Source organism: Crinia signifera, chromosome 9, assembly GCF_055691185.1.
Source record: "Crinia signifera chromosome 9, ASM5569118v1, whole genome shotgun sequence".
NCBI classification, from domain to species: Eukaryota; Metazoa; Chordata; class Amphibia; order Anura; family Myobatrachidae; genus Crinia; species Crinia signifera.
Window position 1 is genome coordinate 20,324,870 of NC_139225.1, and position 13,382 is coordinate 20,338,251.

Sequence of the window (13,382 nt, forward strand, 5' to 3'; positions counted from 1 at the left end):
TTCATCATGCTAAGTGCACCACGTTTTTTCATGGCCCTTTACGCCCATGTGTTATCTATGAATATGTATATACATTTTGCACCTTATATAACTTAAACACCATTATTTAAATATATATATTTATAGTTATATTTATACTGTAAAATAAAATAATAACACACATACCACTTCGAACTGTCAACACAAATATTTATTATAAATTTACAACAGAGTAAAAAACCAACAAAAAATCAAACAAGCAGGTCACACACAGCCTCCACCTCTGCGACCATAACAATAAGGAGCTGCCACAGCCTGAGTAGGGCCCCTCTTAATCTGGCGGCTTGCCTCTGTGGATCTGTGGGCATGTTAAAGGGGGAACAACATTAATTATGCTATTCAGGTTGACCTTGTACAGTCAATCTTAAGTACCTACAGCATGAGAATTCATACATAAAAACAATTACATAGCCAATACTGTTTGTATTGGTAAAACAAAAAATAGGCACACACACACACACACACACACACACACACACACACACACACACACACACACACACACACATGAATATGTGACTGAAAAATCTCCTGCCTTAACACTCACCTTAACACTCACCAATCTACTCCAAAGCTACATCTAATACAACATGCCACATTTTGCCATACATATATACCTGCATGTCACTGCTTAATAGCTAAACTGCATGATAGATAGAAACATGGATGGATGGATGGATGGATGGATACATGGATGGATGGATACATGGATACATGGATACCACATTTAAAGGCTAGCCTTACTTCCGGATTCATAGTCACATTGCCAGATAGGTGAAGCTGCTGCACTAAGCCGATTCCTTACACCAAACAAATAGAAAGGCCCTCCATAAACAAAAATGCATCACCTACCTGAGGCTCTAGATTCCACCTTTGCAGCTTGGGCCTCTAACCCCTAATGCTGCTTTCAGACCGCATCTCTGGCTTTGACCCTGTATTTGGAAACGTTTCCAAAAACGGGTCTGCCAGATAAAACCCCTTTCACACCGCAGCACTTAAACGGTATATTACCGTTTAAGTGCCGCTTTTTTGACACTGGCAGACCCGTTTTTGGAAACTTTCCAAATACAGGGTCAAAGCCAGTGCAGCCTTTAGCCCTCCCCTCCGTGCAGCTCCCCCCTCCTCCCCCCTCCTCGCGCATGTCGACGCCCCCCGCGCATGTCGACGCCCCCCGCGCATGTCGACGCCCCCCGCGCATGTCGACCCCCCCGCGCGTCGCCCCCCCCCCCGTGTCGACTTACCCCGTGCCGGTACCTCAGTTGTGGATCCCGGCACTGCAGCTCAGTATGCTCGGAAAGCACTTATGAAAAAAGTGTCTTCCAGAAAATGGCTGCCCCATAGGAAACCCTGTTTAAAAAAACTGTCTTTCGTACGGGGGCAGCCATTTTCTGAAAGACACTTTTTTCATAAGTGCTTTCCGAGCATACTGAGCTGCAGTGCCGGGAACCACAACGGAGATACCGGCACGGGGTAAGTCGACACGGGGGGCGCCGACACGCGGGGGGCGTCGACACGCGCACGGGGGGTGTCGACGCGCGCGGGGGGGGCTCCAGTGCTGTGAATACTTAATGAGCGCTCATTAAGTATTCACTGTGCTGAATTTAGGACCCAGCTCATTGGCTGGGTCCTAAATACCGTTTCAGAACCGATTTTGAGCCTAAAATACCGGTTCTGAAACGGGTAGGACCCTGCATTTTAACCGGTTAGAAAAAACGTTTTTTTCTAACCGGTTAAGTGGTCCTGCACCTTTCAGACCGCACACATTACCGTTTTAAAACGGTAAAAAAACGGCAATATACCGTTTTTAAAGTGCGGTCTGAAAGGGGCATAAATAATAATTGAGTAAAACACACTAGATTCACCAGTGGTACCTAACAAATAGTACTACCACCAATTATTAATGATGCCTTATGTTTACCTACGAATTACTGCTTCCTCCACCACCTCGCATGGCTCCTCCTCTTCCACCAACTCCTCGGCCACCTCCTCCTCTGGCACTTCTGTGGCCTCCTCCTCGGCCACTTCTGGGGCCTACGCCTCTGCCATTTCCATGGCCTCCTCTTCGGCCACTTCTGCGGCCTCCTCTTCGGCCACTTCTGTGGCCTTCTCCTCGGCCACTTCTGCGGCCTCCTCCTCTCCCACTTCTGTGGCCTCCTCCTCGGCCACTTCTTCAGGGGGGGCCTCCACCTCCTGGGCCTCTTCACGGGCCCGTCTTGCACGGTCACGTGCTGTAAGGGAAATCAAAATGCAGAGTGTTAAATAAGTCACATGAATTGTTCATTCATCCTGCATTCCCAAAAATGACATATTACACACACATTACAGCATGTCTAACATGAGGTACCACACAGATAGAGTATGTCATGGTTAACTCATGATGAACCAGGTTACCTTATTGGGACAAAAAAGGTCATGTAAGCATTAATGTACAATTGGCCATTTAATGTGTAAACACTTACAGCGTGCAATGCTGGCCCTTATTTGCTTGAGCTTTTTGGGCTCCCGGCGCCTCAGATCAGACCATCGCCGCTCCAGCTGGGCGATGGTCTTGCGCACCTAGGTGCGCGCGAATATGCGCCTGCAGGCAGCCGCATACGCAAGGCGCTTCTGCCTATTTGTTATGAAGGGCCCCGCACGCCCCAGCCTGGTCTCCATAACGGAGACCAGTGCCCTCAGCTCCGCGGCAGAGAAGGTTGCTGCTCTCCCATAGGCCGCCATCTTAGCAATGGCACAATCCATACAATCATGTCCTATCATTGGTTGATCAGAGTGATATTTGGTATTAACTTTATTGTTCATTTTGTCAGTAACAGCGTGGATGCGCCAGGACAGACGGCTATCCCATTGCATCGCTGTACCTGTGCATAGTTTAGCAGACCATGCCATTACTTACTATCTCCTAAACAGACACTGTACAATAAGATGGTAACCCTTTATATATAATCTATTACATTCACCAAACATGGGTATAAGCAACAGGTGAAATAGTCTGCATCACTAGCCACTTACACCTAACTCTACAAGGTACTAAACAGCTTTTTTATAGTGAAAGCTATGCAGCTGAAACATAGCAAATAGTGGCAGACCTTTTCCCAAAATTAGGCCATGCTGCCATGTGTACACTTACCTTCTACTGGGCCATACTAGAGAGGTGGAATGAAAAGTAGCTAGCATCAAGGCTGAATTTGGAGAGCTTTCACATGTGATTTGGATGCTAGCACTGATTACTTGTGCCTAAGTGGTGGACTGGATTTACATATGGAATGGGTATTGTCAGTTGTACTACATACCAAACAAGTGCACAGTACAGATGTACATTCACATATACATTTCATGTTTGACCTCAGTTTTATTTGGTCATTGGTGTTCACATCTGCATTTACCTACTAAATCAGACTTACTCAGTTTGCCAGGTTTTTTGGAAATATTTTTGCGCAGCAAGGGGCGTGGCTTATGCGCCGTACGGTTGACGCTGCCGTACGGAACGCGGACGTACGGAACGCAGGGTGTCGATGATGTACGCCAATTACAGAAATACTATATAAAGGTGTGTTTGGCAACTGCAATGTTGTTGCACACATGTCTGCATCTCTATCTGAGGAAGAGCAGGAGTTGCAGGACCTATTTGCTCAGATGGACTCCAGCACCACCTATGTCCCCATCAACCCTGAACAGCCCCGCACGCCCCAGCCTGGTCTACATAACGGAGACCAGTGCCCTCAGCTCCGCGGCAGAGAAGGTTGCTGCTCTCCCATAGGCCGCCATCTTAGCAATGGCACAATCCATACAATCATGTCCTGTCATTGGTTGATCAGAGTGATATTTGGTATTAACTTTATTGTTCATTTTTGTCAGTAACAGCGTGGATGCGCCAGGACAGACGGCTATCCCATTGCATCGCTGTACCTGTGCATAGTTTAGCAGACCATGCCATTACTTACTATCTCCTAAACAGACACTGTACAATAAGATGGTAACCCTTTATATATAATCTATTACATTCACCAAACATGGGTATAAGCAACAGGTGAAATAGTCTGCATCACTAGCCACTTACACCTAACTCTACAAGGTACTAAACAGCTTTTTTATAGTGAAAGCTATGCAGCTGAAACATAGCAAATAGTGGCAGACCTTTTCCCAAAATTAGGCAATGCTGCCATGTGTACACTTACCTTCTATTGGGCCATACTAGAGAGGTGGAATGAAAAGTAGCTAGCATCAAGGCTGAATTTGGAGAGCTTTCACATGTGATTTGGATGCTAGCACTGATTACTTGTGCCTAAGTGGTGGACTGGATTTACATATGGAATGGGTATTGTCAGTTGTACTACATACCAAACAAGTGCACAGTACAGATGTACATTCACATATACATTTCATGTTTGACCTCAGTTTTATTTGGTCATTGGTGTTCACATCTGCATTTACCTACTAAATCAGACTTACTCAGTTTGCCAGGTTTTTTGGAAATATTTTTGCGCAGCAAGGGGCGTGGCCTATGCGCCGCACGGTTGACGCTGCCCTACGGAACGCGGCCGTACGGAACGCAGGGTGTCGATGATGTACGCCAATTACAGAAATACTATATAAAGGTGTGTTTGGCAAATGCAATGTTGTTGCACACATGTCTGCATCTCTATCTGAGGAAGAGCAGGAGTTGCAGGACCTATTTGCTCAGATGGACTCCAGCACCACCTATGTCCCCATCAACCCTGAACAGCCATTGGGGGAAGAGCAGCCAGATGGGCCATCGACATCAGGCCAATCGGCAGCTGGCCCATCCTCAGCATCAGCAGAATCATTGGGAACACAGCAGGTGGCTTCCCAACAGAGTAGCCTGGCCAGCACTTCAAGTACAGCAATCGGTGGCCGTGGCCGTGGCAGTGGCGGTGCCAGTGGTCGTGGCCGTGGCCGCAATCGGGCAACAGAGGAACCAACCACCAGAAACATGGCATACGAACCGCAGGAGCCTGCCATCCTGGTGACCCGGGCACGGAATTTGATCGAGTGCCCACAGGAGAAGTTGACACACACAAGGAGATGGAAGATCTGGGAGGACATAACGGCGGAGATTAATGCAGTGGCTCCACAAGTTCGTGAGGCGGAGCACGTTAAGAAGAGGCAAGTTCATGTGTGTTACATTTGAGCAGTACAAGTCCAGTAATGTTTACATTAGATATTAGATGGAGTTGGTCAATGGGCGGTCACGTTGCTTGAAGCCACAGACATGTTTGCCATGTCATTGAATTGATAGTTATTGTAGGCTGAGTGTGATTGTATCTTCTAAGGGTTGTTTTTCAAAATTATTATAATCTAAGTTTGGTGTCAGGAGGCACATGTTGTATTCTGTTTCAGATTGCAATGGGTGTTACCGCAAACATGAGGAGTGACATGTATTAATATGTACACTTTTATTGCAGGTGGCACGACTTCAAAACGAACCTCAAAAAGAAATTGACCCAGCGGTGGGAACACAGCCACACCTCTGGGGCTGGCCCCATGCCTTCAAAGCTGAAGCTCACCCCCCTGGAGGAGATGGCCGAGTTCTGCATTGCAGTGGAGGAGGTCCGGGGGGTGAGCACCATGGACAGCGAGTCCCCAGCGGAAGTCATGGCTTCTTTGCTTGAAGGTAATTATTTGCCATGTCATAAGTAGATGTATTGAATTTTGCATGGAATGTGTGGTAATTGGAATTTTCTCTTTCACCAGCATCCCCACCGCTTGGTCAACAATCTCTTCAGGAGGTTGAGGAGTCTGTGCCACCTGGCCCCAGTAGCAGGCCCGTGCAGCAGCAGCCGCCAATGTCCGCGGCTGAATTGGTCACGTGGGGCATGTGCTTTTCAATATTCAGCAGCAGGGAGAGTCGGCATCAGAGCGGGTGCGTAGGGCCGAGGAGGTGTTGCAGGGTTTGACCAACAGCCAGCAGAGTATCGCTGAGCGCCTGCAGGCTATTGCTGAGGCCCAGCAGGCCATGGCTGGCACCCAGCAGTCAAATGCTGCTAGCCTGCAGGTGCTGTCTGATCAAGCCCTGCGGCAAAATGAACTCCTCCTCCGCCATAATGATCTTATGGTGGAGCTAGTTGCCAGCAATAGGGTCCTAATGTCACCCGTTTCTGGTGCATTCCCACCATCAGCACTCCCTGCTGCCAGAGGGGGAAGACCATCCACCCCCTCCCCAGCATGTGCTCCACCTGACCCACCATCTGACCGTGGCCGTGGGCGAAGAGCTGCTGCACGTGGCAAGGAGCCTGCCAGGGGCAAACGTGCCCGCAAATGAACTTGTGTCCGCATTAATCTCCACCCTTATGTCTTCCCAAATCTTTCATTAAGCTGTGTGTGTCAGCATCCTGTGTCATATTCCGTGCCGAGGGTCCCCACATTTGCCCTCGGTTCAAATGTCATGTTTGGTTCCCCTGTTGGCCCGTTTTGGCTACCATTACTGTGTGCTGTACTTGAAGTGTTGGTGCTCTACTTTTGTTGTGAAGCCACCTGATGTGTTCCTAATGATTCTGCTGTGGCTATGTATGTCTATAATACATGTATTTATTATATATTATTTACTTTTATTGCTGGTATGCTACCTTTTATTTTGTGCCGGTTTCTAATTTATTTTATAAGTTCATTTAATAAATGTTTTTTTGTTTCCCCCAAATGTGTGGTTTAATTGATACATGTAGAAGTGACATGTGTATTTGTATTATTAATATTAAGTTGTGTTCATTAGTTGCAGTGTAAAAGTGTGTGAAAAATGCAGCATATATGTGTGTGTTTAGTAATGGTCCATTTAAGCTGCAATGGTTCCAATTGAAGCAGTGACAAGCGTGTAATTAACAAGTAATGAGTAAAGTAGGTGATTGTATTGTGTTCAGCTGACATTGGTTGAGGTGCGTCCGTCCTGATTAGGCGTTCCGATTGCCTAGCACATGACCGAGTGGTGTCCGCAAAGCAATACTTGCTTATGAACACCGCATATTTCTTCCCTTTTTGTTCGCGTGCATTCGGTGTGCTGTCCGAATGCACGCCCACCAAAATAAGTGTACTCCCCCGTGTCCGCCCATGTTTACGCCCAGTTTAGCCCACTTTGAAAGTACGCCCCTGTGTCATTCAGAATGACGCCCCTAATACGCCCATATTTCCCGAGTGTTTGCGGTGCACATTTCTGTACGGTATTATTGAGTACAAGTACGGAGACCATGCGTGGCACATGCGCATAGCGTTCCCCACGCATGCGCAGACAGCTAAAAATCGCCATCCGAAAGTATACGGGAAAGTACGCACCAACCAGAATAAGGCCCATTGTTACACACATTGGTAGAGAGAGGTTACAAAGTGACAAAGACAACCTTGCGGCCAGTGGGGGGGCGGCGGGTGGGGATACTCACCCATGGGAACGCCCAGCGTTTCATGGGCGTTACCATGAAAACGCTGGGCATTCCCATGGTAATCTCTTGGTGACGTGGGCACTGGGGGCAGGCTGCTGACATCACCGGATGTCAGCTGCCCGTCCATTTCCGTGACAACGTACATGCATATAACTTTATATATATGCTTGTTAGTTCTCTGAAACTGTCTGCTGTATGGGGGCGGCCATTTTGTGGTGGTCCTCAGCAGTAGAACGGAGCCGCCGGGACCAGCGCGAAAGGTAAGGCTGCGGGGGATTGGGGGGGGTTTGAATGGGCGGCGGGGGGCGCCCCCCTAACGGCGGGGGGGCGCCCAAAACGTAGCTACGCCGCTGCCCCATTGTCCAGTTTGTCCAGTTATACTGCAGGCCAGAAACAATGGCAATAGAATAGAAGTACAAGCAAGCCACATATGGGGATGAGTAGTTGAGTACATTTACCGTTCAAATAATCAAAAGAAATCATTTGATGAAAAAATAAATTCCAATTTTTTTCACCCCAAAATACTGGTCACCTTGGAGGTGGATCAATCCTTGCATACGGCCAGCGATAATAAAAGTAGCAGGATTCTACTGCATGATGGCCTCACGCATGCGCAGTCTATAGCAAAGCGCCCAGCCTGTAAAATCACATGCGTGTGTTCAGGTCTGAGTAACCCTCAATAAGCTGAATCAAGGAACCAACACACTTATCAGTAGTGTTAAGAACCCATTGAATATTTTCGGTGACGTTCGCCGTGGAGCACCAACGACGGATCACATGTTCCCGGTCACATGATCAGTGGCGGATTTAGGGAGGAGGGCGCCCCTAGGCACAACAATAATGTTTACTAAGTAGGACAGTTTATAGGGGCAATATCTGCATGTCCTATCCATTTACACTCTATTTAAGATGGAATATAGTACAGTACAGTGGATATTTTGCAGTTATTGGTACATTTTGGGCTGACAGTACTATCACAGGCATCCAAGTCCCGCCCCCAAACATGTGCCGCCCCTAGGCCGGTGCCTCACGTGCCTAATGGGAAATTCGGCTCTGCACATGATTATTACATTATAACAGTTCTAGCTGAGATTGTTATTTATGTGAGTACACCAGCGACTGCCCTCTTTGGCCTGAAGTTCTTTTCTGATAGTTTCACAAACAGCGACTTTGGACTGAGCGTAGTTGCGCTAACATTTTGTGAATTTGTACTTAGACCACGGAATTGTAACATAGGGGGTGATCTGATTGCTCACGTACGAATTTGCCCCAATGGACGGGGTTTGCACATGCAAATCGGCCATCTGAAATGTAAGTTATAGATTTACTGTTCAGGGTGAAGACTGGAGAAATCATTCGGAAGGATGGACAAAAACAAGTCTTTGCACTGGAGGTTTGTTTTGGAACCAGTTCAATGATATCCATTCAAGTGCTGCAGCTATAAAACAAGAGACTGGGATGTGCGTGCATGTGAGAACAAGTTATCCTAGCAGTATATTTTTGGGGATTGTGGGAGGAAACCCACACAAGTATGGGGAGAATATACAAACTCCACACAGTTAGGGTCATGGTGGGTTTCAAACTCATGACCTCAGTGCTGTGAGGCAGTAACGCTAACCATTACACTATCTGTGTTGCACTGCGATAGAGGAAGCCAGACTCACCTGTGCAGGTTTTCTCGGCATTACCGAGAGCGGTGACCAGACAGACCACCAATAGCCCTGAGGACAGCATTGCGGATTCCGGGATTCTGCTTCTTCCTGTCTTACTCTGGAACCTTCCTGTGTTACTCTGGGTTCTGTAAGTGCACATCCACTATTTAGAGGCTATATTTATTCTGAATTGTAATCTCACTAGTTACCAGCACTTGTATTTCTCCATTGGACGTCATCTAGTGGCTGCCAGTGTGCAAATATTTGAATCCCCCCCCCCTCCCACCCATGGAGGCCGAGAAGTGTTAGGGGCCCATTTATCAATGATTACACTGCAATCTGGGCGCAATATTACCGCCCAGGATCTCATTGTAACAACGCAATGCTAACGGCGGGATGTATCATTCCCCGCTCACAGGGACAGGGCTCTGAAAGGAGCCTGTCCTTGTGATGTGCTCAGCCAGGCACCGGGAGGGTCTGTGCATGTGCGGTTAGCCCTGACTCCCAGCCGACCCCTGCAAAAATGTCCACCACCTAAGAGGAGACCAATTCTATAGGTACTACTTGACCTCTAGCATCTGTCAAGGATGCTCGTATAGCACAACGCAAAAGTGGCAGGAACGCCAGCATGCCTGTGACCAGTAAAACCATGGCAACGAGTAACAAACCCCTGGCAATGAGCATGTAACACTTAACAATGAGAATTATTATTTATTACCAGTTAGTTATATAATGCACACATGTTCCGCAGCGCTGTACAGAGAATATTATTGCCAGTTTCTTATATAGTGCACACATATTCTGCAGCGCTGTACAGAGAATATTATTGCCAGTTTCTTATATAGCGCACACATATTCCGCAGCACTGTACAGAGAATATTATTACCACTTATGTATATAGCGCACACATATTCTGCAGCGCTGTAAAGAGAATATTTGAACAATCACATCAGTCCCTGCCCCAGTGGAGATTACAATCTATATTCCCTACCACATGTACATGCACACACAAACATTCTACAAGAAGTTTCTTAACCCCTTCCCGACATTTGACGTACATTTACGTCATGGTCGGGATGTACTTCCCGACACATGGCATAAATGTACGTCATGCCATTAAACTGTCACCGCGTCTATAGACGCGGTGACAGAGGGACGATGTCTGCTGTCCCTGACAGCAGACATCTTCCCTCATTGCCCAGGGGGGGCAGCGATGCCCCCCCCCATCGGCGATCGTTGCGATTGGCTGTTCAAATGTGAACAGCCAATTGCAGCGTTTTATGAGTTATGTGTATAATTTTGACTCTGCTGCCCCCTAGTGTCCAAAAAAAATAAAAGGAGGTTGAAATAATGATTAAAACATAAAGTATACATATGGTCTATGTTAGTTATTAACTATTTTGAGTGGTATGATTATTTGTCTCACAAGCAGAAAATTTAACATTTTGCAAATTGCAAAATGTTCAATTTTTTTACGACATTTTGGTATTTTTCACAAAAAAAAAGACTGTATCGACCAAAATTTACCACTAACTTAAAGTACAATGTGTCACGAGAAAACAATCTCAAAATCACTGGGATAAGTAAAAGCAATAAAAAGTTATCCCCACATAAAGTGATACATGTCAGATTTGAAAAAAAGGGCCCTGTCAGGAAGGCAAAAACAGGCTGCGGCGGTAAGGGGTTAATAAAAGATGTAAAAAATAGATGAAAAATATATTCAAGAACTATAGACTATACAGTACACTGTATAGACTAAGCCGCCTTCTGAGATCCCACCATCAGAACTGGATGCCCAGTCTGCATCAAAAGGGTTCTACGACATGTAAAAATGAAAATGGAAGCATTACCAATGCATCATAAACACTGTAAGCATAATACAAAAACGCTCAATACCAATAACATCTGATAATATGCACATACACGCAACAAAAATAGACAAACAACAATCACATACATATATCAGTAATACTACTGTGCTGCATATATAAAATAAAGGGGCACACACGGGGAGATATAAGTAGAGTGGCCAATCCCAGGATCGGCGGGATCCGGGGATTTGGCCAAGTAATTGCAGAGTTTTCAATCCAATCTAATGCCGGGTAGCATCTGAGCACCTGCTGAGATGCTGCTCAGTTTCTCCCGACCGCAGCTGTGCGGCTCTGTGCAGCGTGATGTGGTCAGAGGTCACGCTGTGCAGGCTGCTCCCGCCACTCTCCCACATAGCCAGATCGCTCCCAGATACACCGCTGCTCCAGACCGCACTGCTCACCACCACCACCACACACCCCCCCCCCCCCCCCCGGCCAACTCGCTCCCACCCACCAAGCTCCTGGCCGTTCCGTGCGAAATGATGTAGTCCAGTTAAGGCAAGAATGTATTAACATGATAATAGTCATCTATATCGGTCACATTCGCTCGATGTTGGTGCACATTTCTGAAGTCTGTCTGGCCAGCAGCATATTAAATTCATCTTCTGAATTTTGTCTTATATTATTTAACTAGGTGATTCATCGTGCGCTTCACACTGGAGTAAGGGGCTTTTTATTGTGTGAAATATGGGTTGTGGAGGAGGGGCGTGTGGGGAAATAGTGCGGGAGGGGCGGGTGTGTTTAGATAGCGTGAGGGGGTGGGGGGAGTATAGTTAGGCTGCTGGGGTGTATAAAATTAGGCTGTGGGGGTGGGGTGTATAGGTGGGGAGCGAATAGTTAGGCTGCAAGGGTGTGGGGTGTATAGTTAGGATGTAGGGGGTGTATAGTTATGCTTTAGGGGTGAGGGTGTATAGTTAGGCTGTGTGGGATGTATAGTTACAGTAGGCTGTAGGCTGCGGTGGTAGGGGTATACAGCATAGGGTTGGGGGTGGTGTGTGTATATTTAGGCTGTAGCGGTGGGGGGTGTATACTTAGGGTGCATGGGTGGTGGTGTATAGTTAGGCTGCAGGGGTGGTGGTGTATCATTAGGCTGTTGGGTGTAGAATTAGTCTGCGGTGGTGGGAGGTATACAGCATAGGGTTCAGGGGTGGTGGTGTATAGTTAGGCTGCAGGGGTGGTGGTGTATCATTAGGCTGTTGGGTGTAGAATTAGTCTGCGGTGGTGGGAGGTATACAGCATAGGGTTCAGGGGTGGGGTGTGTATAGTTAGGCTGTGGGGGGTGTATAGTTAGGCTGCAGGGGTGGTGGTGTATAGTTAGGCTGTAGGGGTGGGTTGTGTATAGTTAGGCTGCGGTGGTGGGAGGTATACAGCATAGGGTTTGGGGGTGGGGTGTGTATAGTTAGGCTGTGGGGGGTGTATATTTAGGCTGTAGGGGTGGGGGTGTATACTTAGGCTGTTGGGTGTGTATAGTTAAGCTGTAGGGGTGGGGGGTGTATAGTTAGGGTGCAGGGGTGGTGGTGTATAGTTAGGCTGCAGGGGTGGTGGTGTATAGTTAGGCTGTTGGGTGTAGAATTAGTTTGCGGTGGTGGGAGGTATACAGCATAGGGTTCAGGGGTGGGGTGTGTATAGTTAGGCTGTGGGGGGTGTATAGTTAGGCTGCAGGGGTGGTGGTGTATAGTTAGGCTGTAGGGGTGGGTTGTGTATAGTTAGGCTGCGGTGGTGGGAGGTATACAGCATAGGGTTCGGGGGTGGGGTGTGTATAGTTAGGCTGTAGGGTGTATAGTTCGTCTGCGGTGGTGGGAGGTATACAGCATAGGGTTCGGGGGTGGGGTGTGTATAGTTAGGCTGTAGGGTGTATAGTTCGTCTGCGGTGGTGGGAGGTATACAGCATAGGGTTTGGGGGTGGGGTGTGTATAGTTAGGCTGTGGGGGGTGTATATTTAGGCTGTAGGGGTGGGGGGTGTTTACTTAGGCTGTGGGGTGTGTATAGTTAAGCTGTAGGGGTGGGGGGTGTATAGTTTGGGTGCAGGGGTGGTGGTGTATAGTTAGGCTGCAGGGGTGGTGGTGTATAGTTAGGCTGTTGGGTGTAGAATTAGTCTGCGGTGGTGGGAGGTATACAGAATAGGGTTCGGGGGTGGGGTGTGTATAGTTAGGCTGTTGGGTGTATAGTTAGTCTGCGGTGGTGGGAGGTATACTGCATATGGTTTGGGGGTGGGGTGTGTATAGTTAGGCTGTGGGGGGTGCATAGTTAGGCTGTAGGGGTGGGGGGTGTATAGTTAGGCTGTGGGGTGTGTATAATTAGCATACCCTCCAACATATTAATGTTCGGAAAGGGGGCGTGTCCAATGGTAAAGGGGGGTCTCCACACCCCCTTTCCGAATGTGTAATGAGTAGAGATAGGATTATATGCATTTGCATATTTTGCCCATTCTCACT

General features: G+C 47.6%; 1 protein-coding gene and 1 long non-coding RNA gene across 3 annotated transcripts in view; both read right to left on the minus strand.

Annotated features, from left to right (window-relative positions):
* LOC146037292 (ficolin-2-like) overlaps positions 1–9,291 on the minus strand; it is a 34,369-nt gene extending 25,078 nt beyond the window's left edge. Inside the window, exon 1 of one of the 2 annotated variants that reach the window (XM_083161344.1) lies at positions 9,089–9,291. In XM_083161344.1, coding sequence (XP_083017470.1) covers positions 9,089–9,236 — 148 coding nt within the window. In that variant the 5' untranslated portion in view covers positions 9,237–9,291. The remainder of the gene's footprint in view (positions 1–9,088) is intronic. The other variant, XM_083161343.1, reaches the window with a different exon arrangement.
* Positions 173–3,096, minus strand: LOC146037293 (uncharacterized). Its single transcript, XR_014461005.1, has 2 exons — positions 1,958–3,096; positions 173–337 (listed from the first exon to the last, which is right to left on the minus strand). It is a non-coding gene; the product is annotated as an uncharacterized LOC146037293 (long non-coding RNA).
* Positions 9,292–13,382: the final 4,091 nt, after the last annotated feature.